This window comes from Myodes glareolus, chromosome 2 (genome assembly GCF_982192425.1).
Source record: "Myodes glareolus chromosome 2, mMyoGla1.1, whole genome shotgun sequence".
NCBI classification, from domain to species: domain Eukaryota; kingdom Metazoa; phylum Chordata; class Mammalia; order Rodentia; family Cricetidae; genus Myodes; species Myodes glareolus.
The window spans coordinates 126114294-126129221 of NC_142027.1; the positions used below are offsets into that span (position 1 = coordinate 126114294).

At 44.5% G+C, this 14928-nt stretch overlaps 2 protein-coding genes across 8 annotated transcripts in view; one reads left to right on the top strand and one right to left on the bottom strand.

Annotated features, from left to right (window-relative positions):
* Tmem116 (transmembrane protein 116) overlaps positions 1-14928 on the bottom strand; it is a 92148-nt gene that overhangs the window by 17125 nt on the left and 60095 nt on the right. For 5 of the 7 annotated variants that reach the window (XM_085679951.2, XM_085679959.2, XM_048447423.3 and 2 more), the window contains 3 exons: positions 14513-14586; positions 13676-13921; positions 9866-10062 (listed from right to left, as the gene is read on the bottom strand). In XM_085679951.2, the coding sequence (XP_085536077.1) occupies positions 13715-13921; positions 14513-14586 (281 nt within the window). In that variant the 3' untranslated portion in view covers positions 9866-10062; positions 13676-13714. Of the gene's footprint in view, positions 1-9865; positions 10063-13675; positions 13922-14512; positions 14587-14928 lie in introns of those variants that run through there. The other 2 variants (XM_048447426.3, XM_085679938.2) reach the window with 2 other exon arrangements.
* LOC125408812 (disintegrin and metalloproteinase domain-containing protein 1b-like) lies at positions 6344-9857 on the top strand. The gene has a single exon (XM_087903676.1). The coding sequence runs from the start codon at positions 6829-6831 to the stop codon at positions 9379-9381; it is 2553 nt and encodes an 850-aa protein (XP_087759802.1). The 5' UTR covers positions 6344-6828; the 3' UTR covers positions 9382-9857.

Consider the following 14928-nt stretch of genomic DNA (forward strand, 5'->3'; position numbering starts at 1 on the left):
CAGCAAGTGGCACTTGAACCTCTCTACTTCTGTGATTGGAAAAAAGGTGAGGGCTTCTAAAGACCTGCATGTCCGGAGAGGTAAGGGGCAAGAGCTCACAGTTATTCCTTCTGTGGAGGGTACTTGCTAAAATTTTTTGGAGCAGCCTTAAGGTAAGGCCTGATGATCACCACTGACATGGATGGAGGAAAGAGGCCCTTGAGTTTCCCACAGCCTAGCTTTGCTTGCATCTCAGCACCTAGGAACCATACTTCATTTCCATGAGCAAGTTCTCCACTGACTCCCAGGACTCTGGTGTCAGATGCTATCTAGAAGGCATAATCCATCTTCTGAGAGCAGCATTCTGTAAGGGCTCCAATACCCAGCATCAACTCTGCTTTCCACAACACACTGGTCACAGGACTCCTAGGTGTGTGCACCCACGTCCTAGACCCAGTTTAGGCCTCTTCCTTTCCACCACCACCTCCTTCTCCTCATCCTGGCTGTCCAGGTAGATCATTTGCACCCCTGGCACCACCCACCACTTCCATGTCCTTTCTGACCTTCTGATCCCATCCTTGTTCACTTCCCAAGGCAGTCACAGATCCATGTTTCATCCCCTTAACCCAAATTATCTTAAATGTTTTTCATTGCTGTGCCAGAGCCCCACATGGTGCACTGTTTCCCTGTTCTCTGGACCCCTGTGGGTCTCCTATGTACTCACACTCCTCTATGATTCATAACTTACCCTAGGTGGGAGGAAAGGACCAAAGGCAATGAGGGTCACTGTTGCTGCCCGTGAGCCTGCCACTGGGCCCATCCTGAGGCCTCCCAAGCACTGCAGCAGCCTGTGAGAAGCCAGGCGAAAGCTGGGACTTGCAGCCCTCTCTCTCTCTGCACATCTGAATCCTTCTGGTGTCAACCGCATGGCCACTTCACCCTCTTTGTTTCACAAACACTGAAGAGAAGGCTTGCTCTGCACCTGTGCCACCAGCAGTCCGGAGTGCTAAAGGAGGCATCACTCTCAGAACGGCCTGAGGACGGAGGGTCCTAATGTGGTGTACATATACATGCAGGCAAAATGCTCATCCAGATAAAACTTTAAAATCTAAAAAAAATGATCTATAAATGTAATGCAATTTCTAAAAAAAAGTCATTACCTTTCCTTTGAAAATACAAAAAATTATAAAATTCATATAGATTGGCACACACTAAGAAAAATGTGTCCCACACAAATAAACAAGCAAAAACATAGGATATCCAAAACCAATACTGAACCAAAACGACAACAGAAAAGTACATTATTCAATTGCCATAGTAATCAAAGTAGCAGACTAGGAACGTAGCTCAGTTGACAGAATGAGTTACCTAGCATGCAGGAAGCTCTGGGTTGTAGAATTGTTGAATTCTACAATAGAAAACAACTTCCCTTTAGGAATGCTGGCTACGAAGTTCCCAGAGACCCCAAACCATACAGGTCATGCCATTGCTATGGGTTACCACCAGGATCCGAGAGTAAGACCCTATAACAGAAGACACCACACGTCTTGCTTTCATGATAGAGAGAAACCATGCTCCAATTTAGCTAGAGACTTCCCTTCTAACTACAGTTCTAAGCTGCTCTGCAGGCAGCTGCAGGACTGTTGTGTCTTGGATGAAATGTCCCTGTGGTCTGGGTGTTTGAACACTTGTATTCTAGTTGATGGCTGGACTTGCTGGAGAAAGTATGCCACTGGAGGCAGGGTTTGATGTTTTATTATTATTATTATTATTATTATTATTATTATTATTATTATTATTTTGTTGTTGAGATAGACAGGGTCTCTATGTGTAACAGTCCTGGCTGTCCTGGAACTTGCTCTGTAGACCAGGCTGGTCTCAAACTCACAGAGATCCTTGTGCCTCTGACTCCTGAGAGCTAGGATTAAAGGTGTGTGCCACCACCTAGCTTGGCTTTGATGTTTTAAAAGACTCCTGCCATTTCTAATTTGCTCCCTCTCTTTTTTTCCTGCTTGCAGTTTGAGATGTGAGTCCTCAGTTTTTTATGCTGCCGTGCTGGGTGCCTGCCGCAGCATTTCCCTGCTGTCATGTGATGGCCTGTATTCCGCTAGTACTACAAACTACAAATAAACCCTTTCTTCTGTAAGTTGCCTCAATCATGGAGTTTTATCATAGTAACTAAAACAAAGAGAAAAATCAGCAGTCTGCTCTCCAGCTTCAGACCTTTCACGGTGTAGTAACAGCTCAACAAGCTCACTGGTACAATAGCGGCAGCACTCTTTGGGGGTAACCAGCTCATGTCAGATTAGATCTGATGCATGCCCTGAATGAGTAAGATCATGCCAGTTATGTGGACCTGGTCAAAAGCCACTGGATGGGGAGGTCACAGGACCTAAGGACACCTCCTACACTTCCTTTTGTTAAATGGACATGTTTAAACTGTCTGGCAAATTTGTTTACACTCATAGGTTCGTGCAGTCCTCAACCTTGATCAAAGCAGCTTCTCTCTGCAGCATGGTGTCTAGTGAGAGACACTGTCAAGGCACTGAGGATTAATGGGATACTGGTATCCCTCCCTCCAAGGGTCCTAGCATATCACAGAAGAAGGGCCTGAAAGAATGTAAAAGCCCAAATGGATGGCCATAACATGGCTGAAGTGCTCAGAACTCAAACTAGCTGCAGTTACCCAAAGAGAGTTTGACCAAGTGTGAGCTAGTTAACATTCAAGTATAGATGGCGGAGGTACTTATGTGGTCCACCCCACTCAGAGAAGCTCATGGCTCTAGGAGGAGAGGAAGCCGTTGTCTTCAGTGATGCAGCCACTGGTGAGTTACCTATGTTCCAGTGGACAGCATTTCACACGTGCTCACATGATAGGCCCTGGTTAAACCTAGTGGATCTGAGTCACAAAGCAAATACAAAACAGAAAGACATGAGCTGAGGATGAGGGCCTGATGGAGGAAGGGTGGGGACTGGTGGGGTAGGAAGAAGGAAAGAGGGTGGAGGGTGAGTGTGACCAGAACATTATATTCATACATAAAACTGTCAAAGAATTAGTTGAAAAGCTAACAAAGAAAACTTGGTGTGGTGATGTGTGTCTGATTCCAGCTCTTAGGTTGTGAAGAAAAAATAATCCTGAGCTACAAGAGACCTGGTTTCAAAAACAAGGGGGGGGGGGAAAGGCTGGAGAGATGGTTCAGAGGTTACTGACTGTTCTTCCAGAGGTTCTGAGCTCAATTCCCAGCAACCACATGGTGGCTCACACCATGTAATGAGATCTGGTGCCCTCTTCTGGCCTGAAGGTATACATGCATACAGAACACTGTATAGACAATAAACAAATCAGTTTTTTTTTTTTTTAGAAAAAAAGGCAAGGAACCAGTATAAAAATAGACTCAGAGACAAATTAAATGGAGAGAGAAGCACACACAAAGTTAACACACACGGTTATGACATCCACAAGATTCCATCTTTGAGGCTTTGTTATGGTAAGCACATTACAAAGAACAGCAGGCTGACCAGTCGTAAAAATACTGCTTTCAGGCCACCAGCATGACATCTGACAAAGGTGCCAAGAACAACCAGCAGAAAAGACAGTCCCATCAATAAACACTGCTGGCAAAATTGGATAAACTTATGTGAGAAAATTATGCTGAATTATACTTTCTAAATATATGCAGAAATCAACTCAAAATGAGCCAAAAAGACAAGACAGAACCTGATGTGCGACTCAATTGGCACAGTGCTCACCTAGCATGCATGCACGAAGCTCAAGGATTTGATCTCTGGCACCGAATAAACTGGTTGTGGTGGTGCACACCCATGACCCTAACACTTGAAAGACAGAGGTACAAAGACTACAAGCTCATAGTGGATTCCAGGCCGGTCTGGGATACAGGAGTTTCTGTGAAGAAAGAAAAGGAAAGAGAGGGAGAATGGAAGAAAAAGAGGGGCAAGCTGAAATGTAAAACCTGAAACCTGCCAGGCTACTGGTGATGCACACTTTTAATCCTACTCGGGAGGCAGAGGCAGGCAGATCTCTGTGAGTTCGAGGCCAGCCTGGTCTACAGAGTGAGTTCCAGGACAGATTCCAATGCTACAGAGAAACCCTGTCTCTAAAAACAAAAACAAAACAACAATAAAACCCCTGAAACACTGAGCAGCGGGACGGGGGAAACACTTCAAGGCATTGGTGTGGAGCCAGGTCAAATGGTCCTTTCACAGGGGTTGCGTATTAGATATCCTCAGTATCAGGTATATTTAAATTACAACTCATAACAGTAGCAAAATTACAGTTATGAAGTACCAATGAAATAATTTTATGGTTCCACAACATGAGGAACTGTATTAGGGAGGGTCACAGCATTAGGAAGGTTGAGAACCACTGTTCTAGACAATGATTTTTTTCCTAAAAATTCTTCCCAAAGACTTGGGCAAGTAAAAATAGAATAAGTGTCTATCAAACTACAGAGGCAAGACAAAGACTGTGGAACCTGAAAAAAATAGCCTGTAAACCATTCATCCGATAAGGGCTTAAATTTTGAAAACATATGATGATCATACAACACTGAACCAAATTAATCCAAATTTTACAATGGGCTAAGGAATCCAAGAAACACTTCTCCAGAGAACACACAGTTGTGTGTGTAGCTCTGAGGCAGTGTTTGCAGAGCACATACAAAACATATATTTGATTTCCATTATGAAGGATCTGGAGGAGTAAAAAAAAGGAGCTAGGGCTTATGGTAATGGGCCAGAGACTGTAGTGCCTGAAACCCATCACTTGAGGCACAAGCAGGAGGCCAGGGGGATTTTTTCCTTTTCTTTCTTTCTTTCTTTCTTTCTTTCTTTCTTTCTTCCTTCCTTCCTTCCTTCCTTCCTTCCTTCCTTCCTTCCTTCCTTCCTTCCTTTTTTTCTTCCCTCCCTCCCTCCCTTCCTTCCTTCTGCCTTTTTTTTTCTTTTTCTTTTTGCTGCTTTTCAAGACAGGGTTTCTCTGTGTAGCCCTGGCTGTCTTGGAACTCACATACTCTGTAGACCAGACTGGCTCCAACTTACAGGGATGCACCAGACTGTGCCTCCTGAGTGCTGGGATTAAAGGCATGTGCCACCACCCCTGGCTGAAGCAGGGGGATTTCTAATTGGAAGACACCCTGGGCTACAATGGTTATTTCCAGGCTAACCTGTGATTCATCCTGAGATATCTCAAAAGACAAACATTCTATCCATCAAAACCTTCAATCACCAACAAATGTATGAAACAGTGCCCAACCACAGTGGTTATAGAGGCATTAGAAATCAAATCGGGAGACCAAAACCAAATACTCACGCAATGTGAAGGGGATGTGACTAGCTCCGCCATTACAGAAAACTCTATGTAGAGTCCTCACAAAACACAAGGATAGGATCTATAAGATCTAGCAACTCCACAATTGGCTGTATTTCTGAAGATGAACCTGAGGCTAGGTGGTCACCTGAGGCTGGGTGGTGGTCACCTGAGGCTGGGTGGTCACCTGAGGCTGGGTGGAGGAAAGGGAGTAGAAAACAGTTCAGTAAGATTCACAAACACAGAGAATTGCTTCTAGGTTTAGTTTGTTTTTGGCAGCACTGTGGGTAAACTGTTAAAACAATGTAATACTCTTCAAAGTTAGTTGAGAAGCATGATATCCCCAACATATAATGGCAATTAATACTTGAAATACTAGGAATACTCCCCCACTTTAATTATTGTACATTGTTTACACATACAGAATTAATGCAATGCATCCCCTAGGGATACACAAATAAATCTTGTGAAAACTTAATTTGTATGTCTGCATTCACACCTGCATGAGTTCATGGAACCCTTGTGCATAGAGGCTTCTGAAAGGCTCATACAGGTAATCCCATTAAATGTCAGGACCAGGAGGAAGATTAAGAGTTTCAGGATAGCTGGGGCTACACAGCAAAACCCTGCCACATAAACAAAGGAACACATACAATCCACACATAACCCTAGAGGATCAATGTGTCAGGTGACTATCAGGAGGGTGACGCTTTAGAGATGCCAGTCACTGTGGACAGGAACACACATACGGTGAGGGTACCATGTCATCGTCCACAGCCTCTGACAAGCCAAATCTAGAGACAGGAAGGGTGACTACTGTCTTCTCACACAGTTAAGGGAGTCAGCTCACTGGCCTGATCTAACAGCCTGGTCTCCCCTCTCGGAGTGTGTTAGGATGCTCCTGTCTATTGAACAAGGGCTTTAGAGGTCAGGACACAAATAACAGAGTGTGTGCACCTAAGGTATCTGCAGGATACCTGATCTGGAACATCTGGGGTTAGCTGAGCAACTGACAACAGGAAGGGTGGGAGAGCCGTGGGGGAGGGGAGTTCCGTATGGCCCTGCTGAGTGAGCCGTGGAGATGTTATATCCTCTTTCAAGGTAGTCTCACACTATAGAGTTCACAGTCTGTACGGTACATCTCTCTATCTTGTCAAAGGAACTGATCGATGGAGCACTAGAGCTGATTTTGAAAGAAGCCACCAATAATGGAAGCGATCTGAAAGGACACAGAGGTCAGAGACACCAGGACAAGACCCAGTTAGCAAGCTAAGTTCACAGAGGTGGGAAGTAACCACTACTTAACTACCCAGTATAGCTGGGGGGATAATACCAGGGGCACAGTGTCGGGGAGAGTGGCTGCCACCACTGCTGCTTAATACACAGGCCCATAGCATCAACCGATTCAGGACAGCCATGGTAGACAGGGTCACAGTGATACACTCAGCCTCCTCTTTCACTTCCAAGTAAACCCTATGTGGCTTTGTATAAAGGTTGCAGGAGCACTTTAGACTTGGGCTCCCCAGATGGAGAGACTAAGGCTGGGGCAAATGTCAGAACATTTGTGTGTCAGGCTGGTGGCCACGTTGCTCCTGGTGCTGTTAATTTTTCTTCCAAGTACGTTCTGTGACATAGGATCTGTAGATTACTCTTCCTATGAAACGGTCATCCCCAAGAGACTGACAGTCAAGGGGAGTGAAGATCCCGGAGGAAGGGTGTCCTACATGCTGTTGATGCAGGGCCGGCAGCAGCTGCTTCACCTGGAGGTAAAGGGAGACCACTCTGTGAGTAACTTCCCAGTCTACAGTTACCACAATGGCGTCCTGGGGCAAGAAATGCCTCTCCTCTCACAGGACTGCCACTATGAAGGTTACATGGAAGGGGTGCCAGGCTCCTTTGTCTCTCTCAACATCTGCTCAGGCCTCAGGGGCATCCTGATCAAGGAGAAAACATCCTACAGCATCGAGCCTATGCTCTCCTCCAAAGGGTTCGAACACATCCTGTACACTGTGGTACATCAGCCTCGAGTCTCCTGCAGTGTCACTCCCAAAGACAGCCCAGGGGACACTAGCCAGCAACAGAGGAGCAGGAAACCCGATGACCTGCGGGAGCTGTCTGACTTGTGGTCACACACCAAGTATGTGGAGATGTTTGTTGTGGTCAACCACCAGCGGTTCCAGATGTGGGGCAGCAACGTCACCGAGACAGTCCGGGCAGTAGTGGACATCATTGCTCTGGCCAACAGCTTCACTAGGGGACTAAACACAGAGGTGGTGCTGGTGGGCATGGAAGTCTGGACAGAGGGGGACCCGATAGAGGCCCCGGTGGACCTGCAGGCTACACTGAGGAATTTCAATCGCTGGAGACAGGAGGAGCTCCTGGGCCGTGTCAGGCATGATGTGGCACACTTGATCGTCGGGCATCACCCAGGAGAGAACGAGGGCCAGGCGTTTCTCGATGGTGCCTGTTCTGGTGGGTTTGCAGCGGCTGTGGAGGCCTTCCATCATGAAGATGTCCTGCTGTTTGCGGCGCTTGTGGCCCACGAGCTGGGGCACAACCTGGGAATCCAGCACGACCACCCAGCCTGCGCCTGTGACCCTAAGCACTTCTGCCTCATGCACAAGGATATCACCAAGGACAGTGGCTTCAGCAACTGCAGCTCTGACGACTTCTACCATTTCCTCCATGACCACAGAGGGGCCTGCCTGCTTGACACGCCTTGGCACCAAAGCCGCAAGCGCAGAGAAGTCAGTTGTGGAAACGGTGTGGTGGAGGAGTCAGAGGAGTGTGACTGTGGTAATAGCTGTGCCGGTAACCAATGCTGTGATGAAAACTGTAAATTTAAGGAGGGTGCAGAGTGTAATAATGGGCTTTGCTGTTTTCAATGTAAATTTAAAAAGAAGGGACAGGTTTGTCGTCCTGCTGATGGAATTTGTGACCTGGAAGAATACTGTAATGGGACCTCTGCAATATGTCCTGAGAACAGGATAGTGAAAGATGGCTCTGTATGTCATGAAGATTACTTCTGCTTTGAGGGTCAGTGCTTGAACCCTAGCTCTCAGTGCTCACGTGTCTTTGGGCTCGGTGCAAAATCTGCCTCTGATGAATGCTACAGTGCCCTGAACAGCAGAGGGAACCGGTTTGGAAATTGTGGGCCTTCTTCTAAGTCTCCAGGAACGTATGTCACTTGTACAGATCAAAACAGTCTGTGTGGGAAACTTATATGTACAGAATTACGCTTCTTACCACCAATCAAACACAATCATACACTGATCCAAGTCCCTCACAAAGTGAACTGGTGTTGGAGCATGGACGCTTCTGGTGATGAAGGCTATGTGAAGAACCTGACCAGCTGTGGCTCATATAAGGTGTGTCAGAATTTCATCTGTGAAGACAACACCACATTCTCCACCGATCCTTCCTGCAGTAGGGAACTGTGTAGTGAACATGGAGTTTGCAATGATTTAGGGCACTGCCATTGTTCATATGGCTTTGCACCCCCTGACTGCACACATAAAGGAACTGGAGGCAGTGTGGACAGTGGTCCCACTCCTGAACTATCAGATGAAAACCCTTCAGAAGATGAGAATAAAAACCCTGAAGATGAAGGTAAAGAATTGATACTTAACTTAAAACTGATAGTTCTTTCTTCTATTTTGATACTCACAATACTCTTTATAATTGTATGCATCATGATTGCGTACAGTAAGTCAGAGACTCCTCTTGAAATACAGCCTTCAGAGTTAGAGAAGGTTCCAGAAAGGGCTGTGGAGGAAGCCAGACCAGAAGAGAAGGAAGAGGAAGAAAAGGAAGAGGAAGAGAAGGAAGAGGAAGAAAAGGAAGAGGAAGAGAAGGAAGAGGAAGAAAAGGAAGAGGAAGAGAAGGAAGAGGAAGAAAAGGAAGAGGAAGAGAAGGAAGAGGAAGAAAAGGAAGAGGAAGAGAAGGAAGAGGAAGAAAAGGAAGAGGAAGAAAAGGAAGAGGAAGAGAAGGAAGAGGAGGAAGAAGAAGAGGAAGAGGAGGAGGAAGAAACAGAAGAGGAAGAAACAGAAGAGGAAGAAGAGGATGAGGGAGAGGAATAAGTAGGGGGGATATAAAGCCAACAGCCAAGCCTCTTGCAGCCCTGAGAATGAGAGGCTCAGTGAAGCAAAGGCTGTGCAAACTGTCAGCTGTGATCCTCCCGGGCCTCCAGGGCCTATGGATACACTTGCGAGGGAGGCAGGAGGCTCTGTTCTTACCATTTAGTTGATGGGTTTTCCATAGTCAGTATTTCAGTACTCTAGTTTTCATGTTTCATCTGAACTTGTCACATGTATCTTTGGACATTCAGGTTCTTGTATCTTTGGGCTAATTCTTTCGGTCACCAGAAACTGCATTTTAGGACATGCTTTCTTCCACATCAATTGTCTGGTGCTCCTGAATTTATCACTATCTCAAGGATTTTTATTCCAAGTAACAACTACCTATTATATAAGGGAAATTTCCATAAGATTCAGTGTTCTGACTTGCCCAAAAATATATTCAAGGGATGAGTCTTTAAATAAAACTCTTAACATTAGATATGCCTTTGGGTTCCATGTAATGTATTTATTGAGTACGTTCAGTTCTGTAGCTGTGTGGTAAAGGCTGTACCTCATAAGGAAGAAGGCCTAACTTTGAATCTTGAGTTAAGAAGTCAGCATTACAGACATCAGCCACATCTCCAGGACAAGGAGTGCTTGCTGTACAGTCATGAAGCCTGGCGTTCAGATTCTCGCACTCACCTGACAAGAGACAAAACAGGTATCTTGTACATGCCTATAATCCAAACTGGCAAGATCAGGAGGTTCACTGGGGTTTGCTGGTTTCTAGCCCAGAGAATGTAAGCTCTAGGTTTCCTGATTCAAAGGAAAGACCAAGAATCATAGAGGAGGACACTAAACACCTCTTCTACCCTGTATGCAGATGCACAGGCACCTCCATCTGCACATACATGAGCGAGCACTACACAATAAACAAACAACCACATATTGAAGAGGAAGCAGCAGCAGCCAGCACTAAGTATTGATGGTGGTGTTTGCCATATTGCCAGCTTTCTTCAGAAGGCTTAGCAAGGAGACTGAAAGTGTAAGGCCAGCCTGGGTTACTTAGCAAGACTTATTCTAAAAACAAAATGAAGCTGACCAGAATTACTTTGTGCTCTGACTGTAGAAAGGACAGCCTTTCTCATAAGTCATCCTGCCGTGTGCTTGCAGCATCACGAGAAAGAAGTGCAGTAATTGACGTGTTGATGCCCTACAGAGTCTGGCCATGTCCTTCTCCCTGCCTTCTCTGGGCGCCTCAGGCCAGCCAAGACCCCAGCACTTTCCTTAGTTTCCTAAAGCCAATTCCAGATTCTAGATTTGTCTTCAGACTTGAGAGAAAAAAAAGGGAAGTTACAGTGTGGAACAGATGCTGCAGATATTGATGCTCTCAAGCCCAGGGGTCATGTTGTCCTTGGGGGGCCAGGAGCAGACCCCTCTCTCCTTGGGCCTGACCTCACATCTTTTCTCATCCCATTAGTCAAACTGAACTCCCTTGTTCGGAGTTCAGTTGAAAAAATAAATAAAAGGTAACCCCAAATGGATACAATTCTGTACTTGATGAAAACAAAGTGTTACTTTTGTTTGTTTTTGATATAGTGTTTCACACATGTAGCCAAGGGACTGACTTCCAACTACATAGCCCAGGTCAGCCTCAACCTCAAGGTAATCTTTCTGACTCAGCCTCTGGAGTCCTGAGACTACAGGTGTAAGATATCACGGGGAGATAAAAGAGTGACTTTTATTTGAAAAGGAAAACGGCTTTCTGTTTCTCCAGATTTCTTCTCAAATAGAATTTTGTCATTATGATTGAGTGGGGAACAGCTCAGTTAAGTGTTTTTTCAAAGGGGAAAAACCGTTTTTTTTTTTTCTATCAATAGAAAAGAAGTAAAAAAAGCTTTCACCCTGCTTTGAGATCCAGTTTCAAAATTCCCCATATCATATCAATCATGCCTTCCCTGTGTGTGGGGAGAGGAGTCACATGCCCTGCACCATCTAGTGTGTTATTCTAGAAGATGTCACCACTTCTGCAGTGTTGGAAGCACTCCAACACCAGCCTTGAATCTGGGTCTTTGAAGGTTATGGGCATATTGAAAGGATGGACTGTAATACAGGCATTTAAAAGGCTTATTTGTTTAATCAGAGCTACAGGCAAAAATTGTCTTTAAATATGAGAAAATCTTTTTGTGATTTCACTTCATATGAAGGCAAATCTCAAACACTTCACTTTCCTAGAATGGTGAAGACAGGATTTATAGACTTGACTCAGATTACAGCTGAACTGTTTTTTAATCTGGGTGAGGTAAAATCCACACTTAAGGTTGTTATGATGTTTACCATCATAAAAAAAAAAAGGATTTTAAACTGGGTGGTGGTAGTGCACACCTTTAATCCCAGCATTTGGAAGGCAGACACAGGCAGATCTCAGTGAGTTCAAGGCCATCCTGGTTTCCAAAGTGAGTTCTAGGACAACCAAGGCTACACAAAGAAACCCTGTCTTGAAAAAAAAAAAAAAAGAAAGGAAGGAAGGAAAGAAAAGAAAGGATTTTAATGTCACAAAAGTTGGGAAGACGATGAGGGAAAAAGAATGTGGTTTAAGAATGCTGAAGGCAACCTCACTGGGTCTCACCTCTGTGTTCCTTGGATTCTGGATGCTCCTCCCTTTAACTAAAGATGTCTTCATTTCTCTTGCTCACCATGCCCTGTCTTCCCTTCTGTATTGGCTATAGGTCTCTGAACCCTTGTTCTGCAAATCTCTGTGAACCTATTTCCACATTTTACAAATCCTTTCCATATTCATATAAATATATATCTGAGGACCATCTTTTATAAATAAGCCTATTATTTTTTCTAAAGTGGGCAGCTCACTAAGCCTTACATATCAATGATTTTTTTCTTGTTTTATTTTTTTGAGATAGGGTTTCTCTGTAGCTTTGGAGCCTGTTCTGAAACTAGCTCTTGTAGATCAGGCTGGCCTCAAACTCAGAGAGACCTGCCTGCCTCTGCCTCCCGAGTGCTGGATTAAAGGCATGAGCCACCACTGCCCAGATGATTTTTTTCTTAAATTATTCTTTATTACTAGAGTTCCAAGGCATATTAGTATATCCATAGTTATTTACACCATGTTCTTATAAATAGAAATGCATTTTGTTTTGACTTTAGCTATTATAGACTGAATGCAGACAAAACCCACAAGTCAAGGCAAAGGGCTTTCTTTTGGGTTCTGTTCCATGCTGTCGGCTGGTACATTTCCCACCACTTCCTGTGGCAGAATTCTTGACCTGCAAGGCAATGACTGATGGGTGTGCTCAGGAAACTCACTTTAGGTTACTTCTGTTCACTATATAAGGCTGTTTCTTCTGACCTAATCCTGGAGACCTGCTGGTCTCACTGTTACCCAGTGCTGGATTGACAGTCAGTGTTGTAGAGAAAGTAGAAAGCTGCCTTGAGCTTGGTAGGGCTCAAGGAATAATGACATTGAGAACACTAAGAATCCTAGGGCTTCCTGAGCTGTGGTGACTACAGCCACTGTCCTGGGAGCCATGGCTCTAATTATGAGGCCTCTGTGGTTTCTATAGCAACTGTGACCAATTCCTCTCACCATGTACAGGACATACGATTCTGCCACCATAGCTCTAATGGTCACTAAGGAAGTGCTGCTCAGTCATAAATATTTCAGATGGATACAGCCACCAAATCTACTTATATTTTTAGATAAAGTTTTAAAAAAATCGAGCCGGGTGGTGGTGGTGCATGCCTTTAATCCCAGCACTCGGGAGGCAGAGGCGAGGCCAGCCTGGTCTACAAAAGCTAGTTCTAGGTCAGGCTCCAAAGCCACAGGTCTCAAAAACCAAAAAAGTATTAAAAATTCTATATAAAATAAATAATAAAATAATAAACAACTTGAAAAACACTAAAACACTACAAATGAGGTATACGGTAGAGCATTTTGGCTGTGTGAGCATTCTCAGGTCTCCATGCAACCTCACTGCAATAGCCCCAACTGCACACCTGCAAGTTGTTGCATGGCTTCCTACTTCCCTTGTTTTCATGGAGTTTGAAAAAGACACACATATATGTAAACCTGAAATTTATTTTTTCTTGAAGAGATGTAAATAAATCTAGTATTTGAAAAAGTAATGAATCTCTTAGATGGAAAGTAGCTATATCTCCCTGAATGAGCAACTGGAGAGATCCTTCCTAATTCACCCAGAATTGTTACTGACCACAGCCCTACATTCCCTTTTAGTTCTTCAATCTGGGGTATGCCAGAAAAGATGAGGGTGTCCCCTGTAGACCTGCAGAATCCACTCACATGAAACATTCACTTCCAGGATGTTCCAGTTCCATAGTTTCAAAGAATGGTGGAAGAGCTGGAAGCAAAAGCAAGAGAAAACTCTGGTGGATCTAGGCTCCTGCTATAGATTCTTTTCTGTGAGCATAGCAATGGGGTCTGAGTATCTGCATCATGGCGAGGCTCACGCTTTAGCTGCCGGAACTTGCACTGTGTCCAGCCATATATGGCACAGTTGATGAGACCCCGGGATGCTGCTGTGAGAGCCTGGAAGAGATGAAGAACGCAGTGTCGTCACTGGAGCTGCTGAGCTGTACATGCTCATCTAAACTCTTCACATTACAGCTTGTTGCGGACAGCTGGAGGCTCTTACACTTGTTAGTGTATATATCTATATATATATAAGGACAAGAGAATGGCTTCAACTGCCAACTGTTCTAAAAAGTTTTCTTCTGATAATGGAGGAAAGAGGAAAAGCAAAATATTACCTTCCTGTTTATCACTCACTACAAACAGTAATTTGTGCCATTTGATTCACTCTGGATGGGAGAGCATCACCATCAGTGCCTCACAAGAATATATACCCTGGGAGATCTTATTCTACCAACCATATCTTCAATATGTCAAAACAAAGTTGCCCAGAGATAAATGTGCTCCAAACTAGACCCAGAAACACTTAGGCTAGCCTTTCAGGAAAGGGTTATATTCTTCATTAGTAACCACAAACATTAGATGTTCTCTTTTGCAATGCACAAATGAATATACTAAAGGGAAAAAACTGTGTGCCCTCTATATGGCAGTGTGAGAGGACCAGGCACAAAGGTGCAAAGAAAAGATTCTGGCTTTGGAAGGGGTTACCTGGAGCACAGAGAAAGCCATGTGCAGGGAGGTGTCCTGTGGCTTGGTCAGCTCTATGATCAACAGCGTGGCAGCTGCAAATACAAAATGTGTGAACTGCTGTCAGCTCTCAGTGCACATGCCTGCACATCCCGTCAACAGAAGCTACAGGGAACTGAAGATCAGCACTGAGATTAACCAATTATGTAAACCATTGAGCCTTTGGCCTTGATTTCTGGTCTGTACTGATTAAAACTTGCAGATTAATGCCAGGTGGACTCATACATGTCTTTAATCCCAGCACTTGAGGCAGAGGCTGTAGGTGTACCTCTGGTGAGTTTGAGGCCATTGCCATTGGGGTCTACATAATGAGACCTTGTCTTAAAAAATAAAGCAATAAGTAAATAAATAAAATTTACAAGCTAGATAGGAATATG

Bases quoted from the DNA above. Each gene is read 5' to 3' on its own strand.
- LOC125408812 (XM_087903676.1), top strand. From the start codon at position 6,829: ATGGAGAGACTAAGGCTGGGGCAAATGTCAGAACATTTGTGTGTCAGG.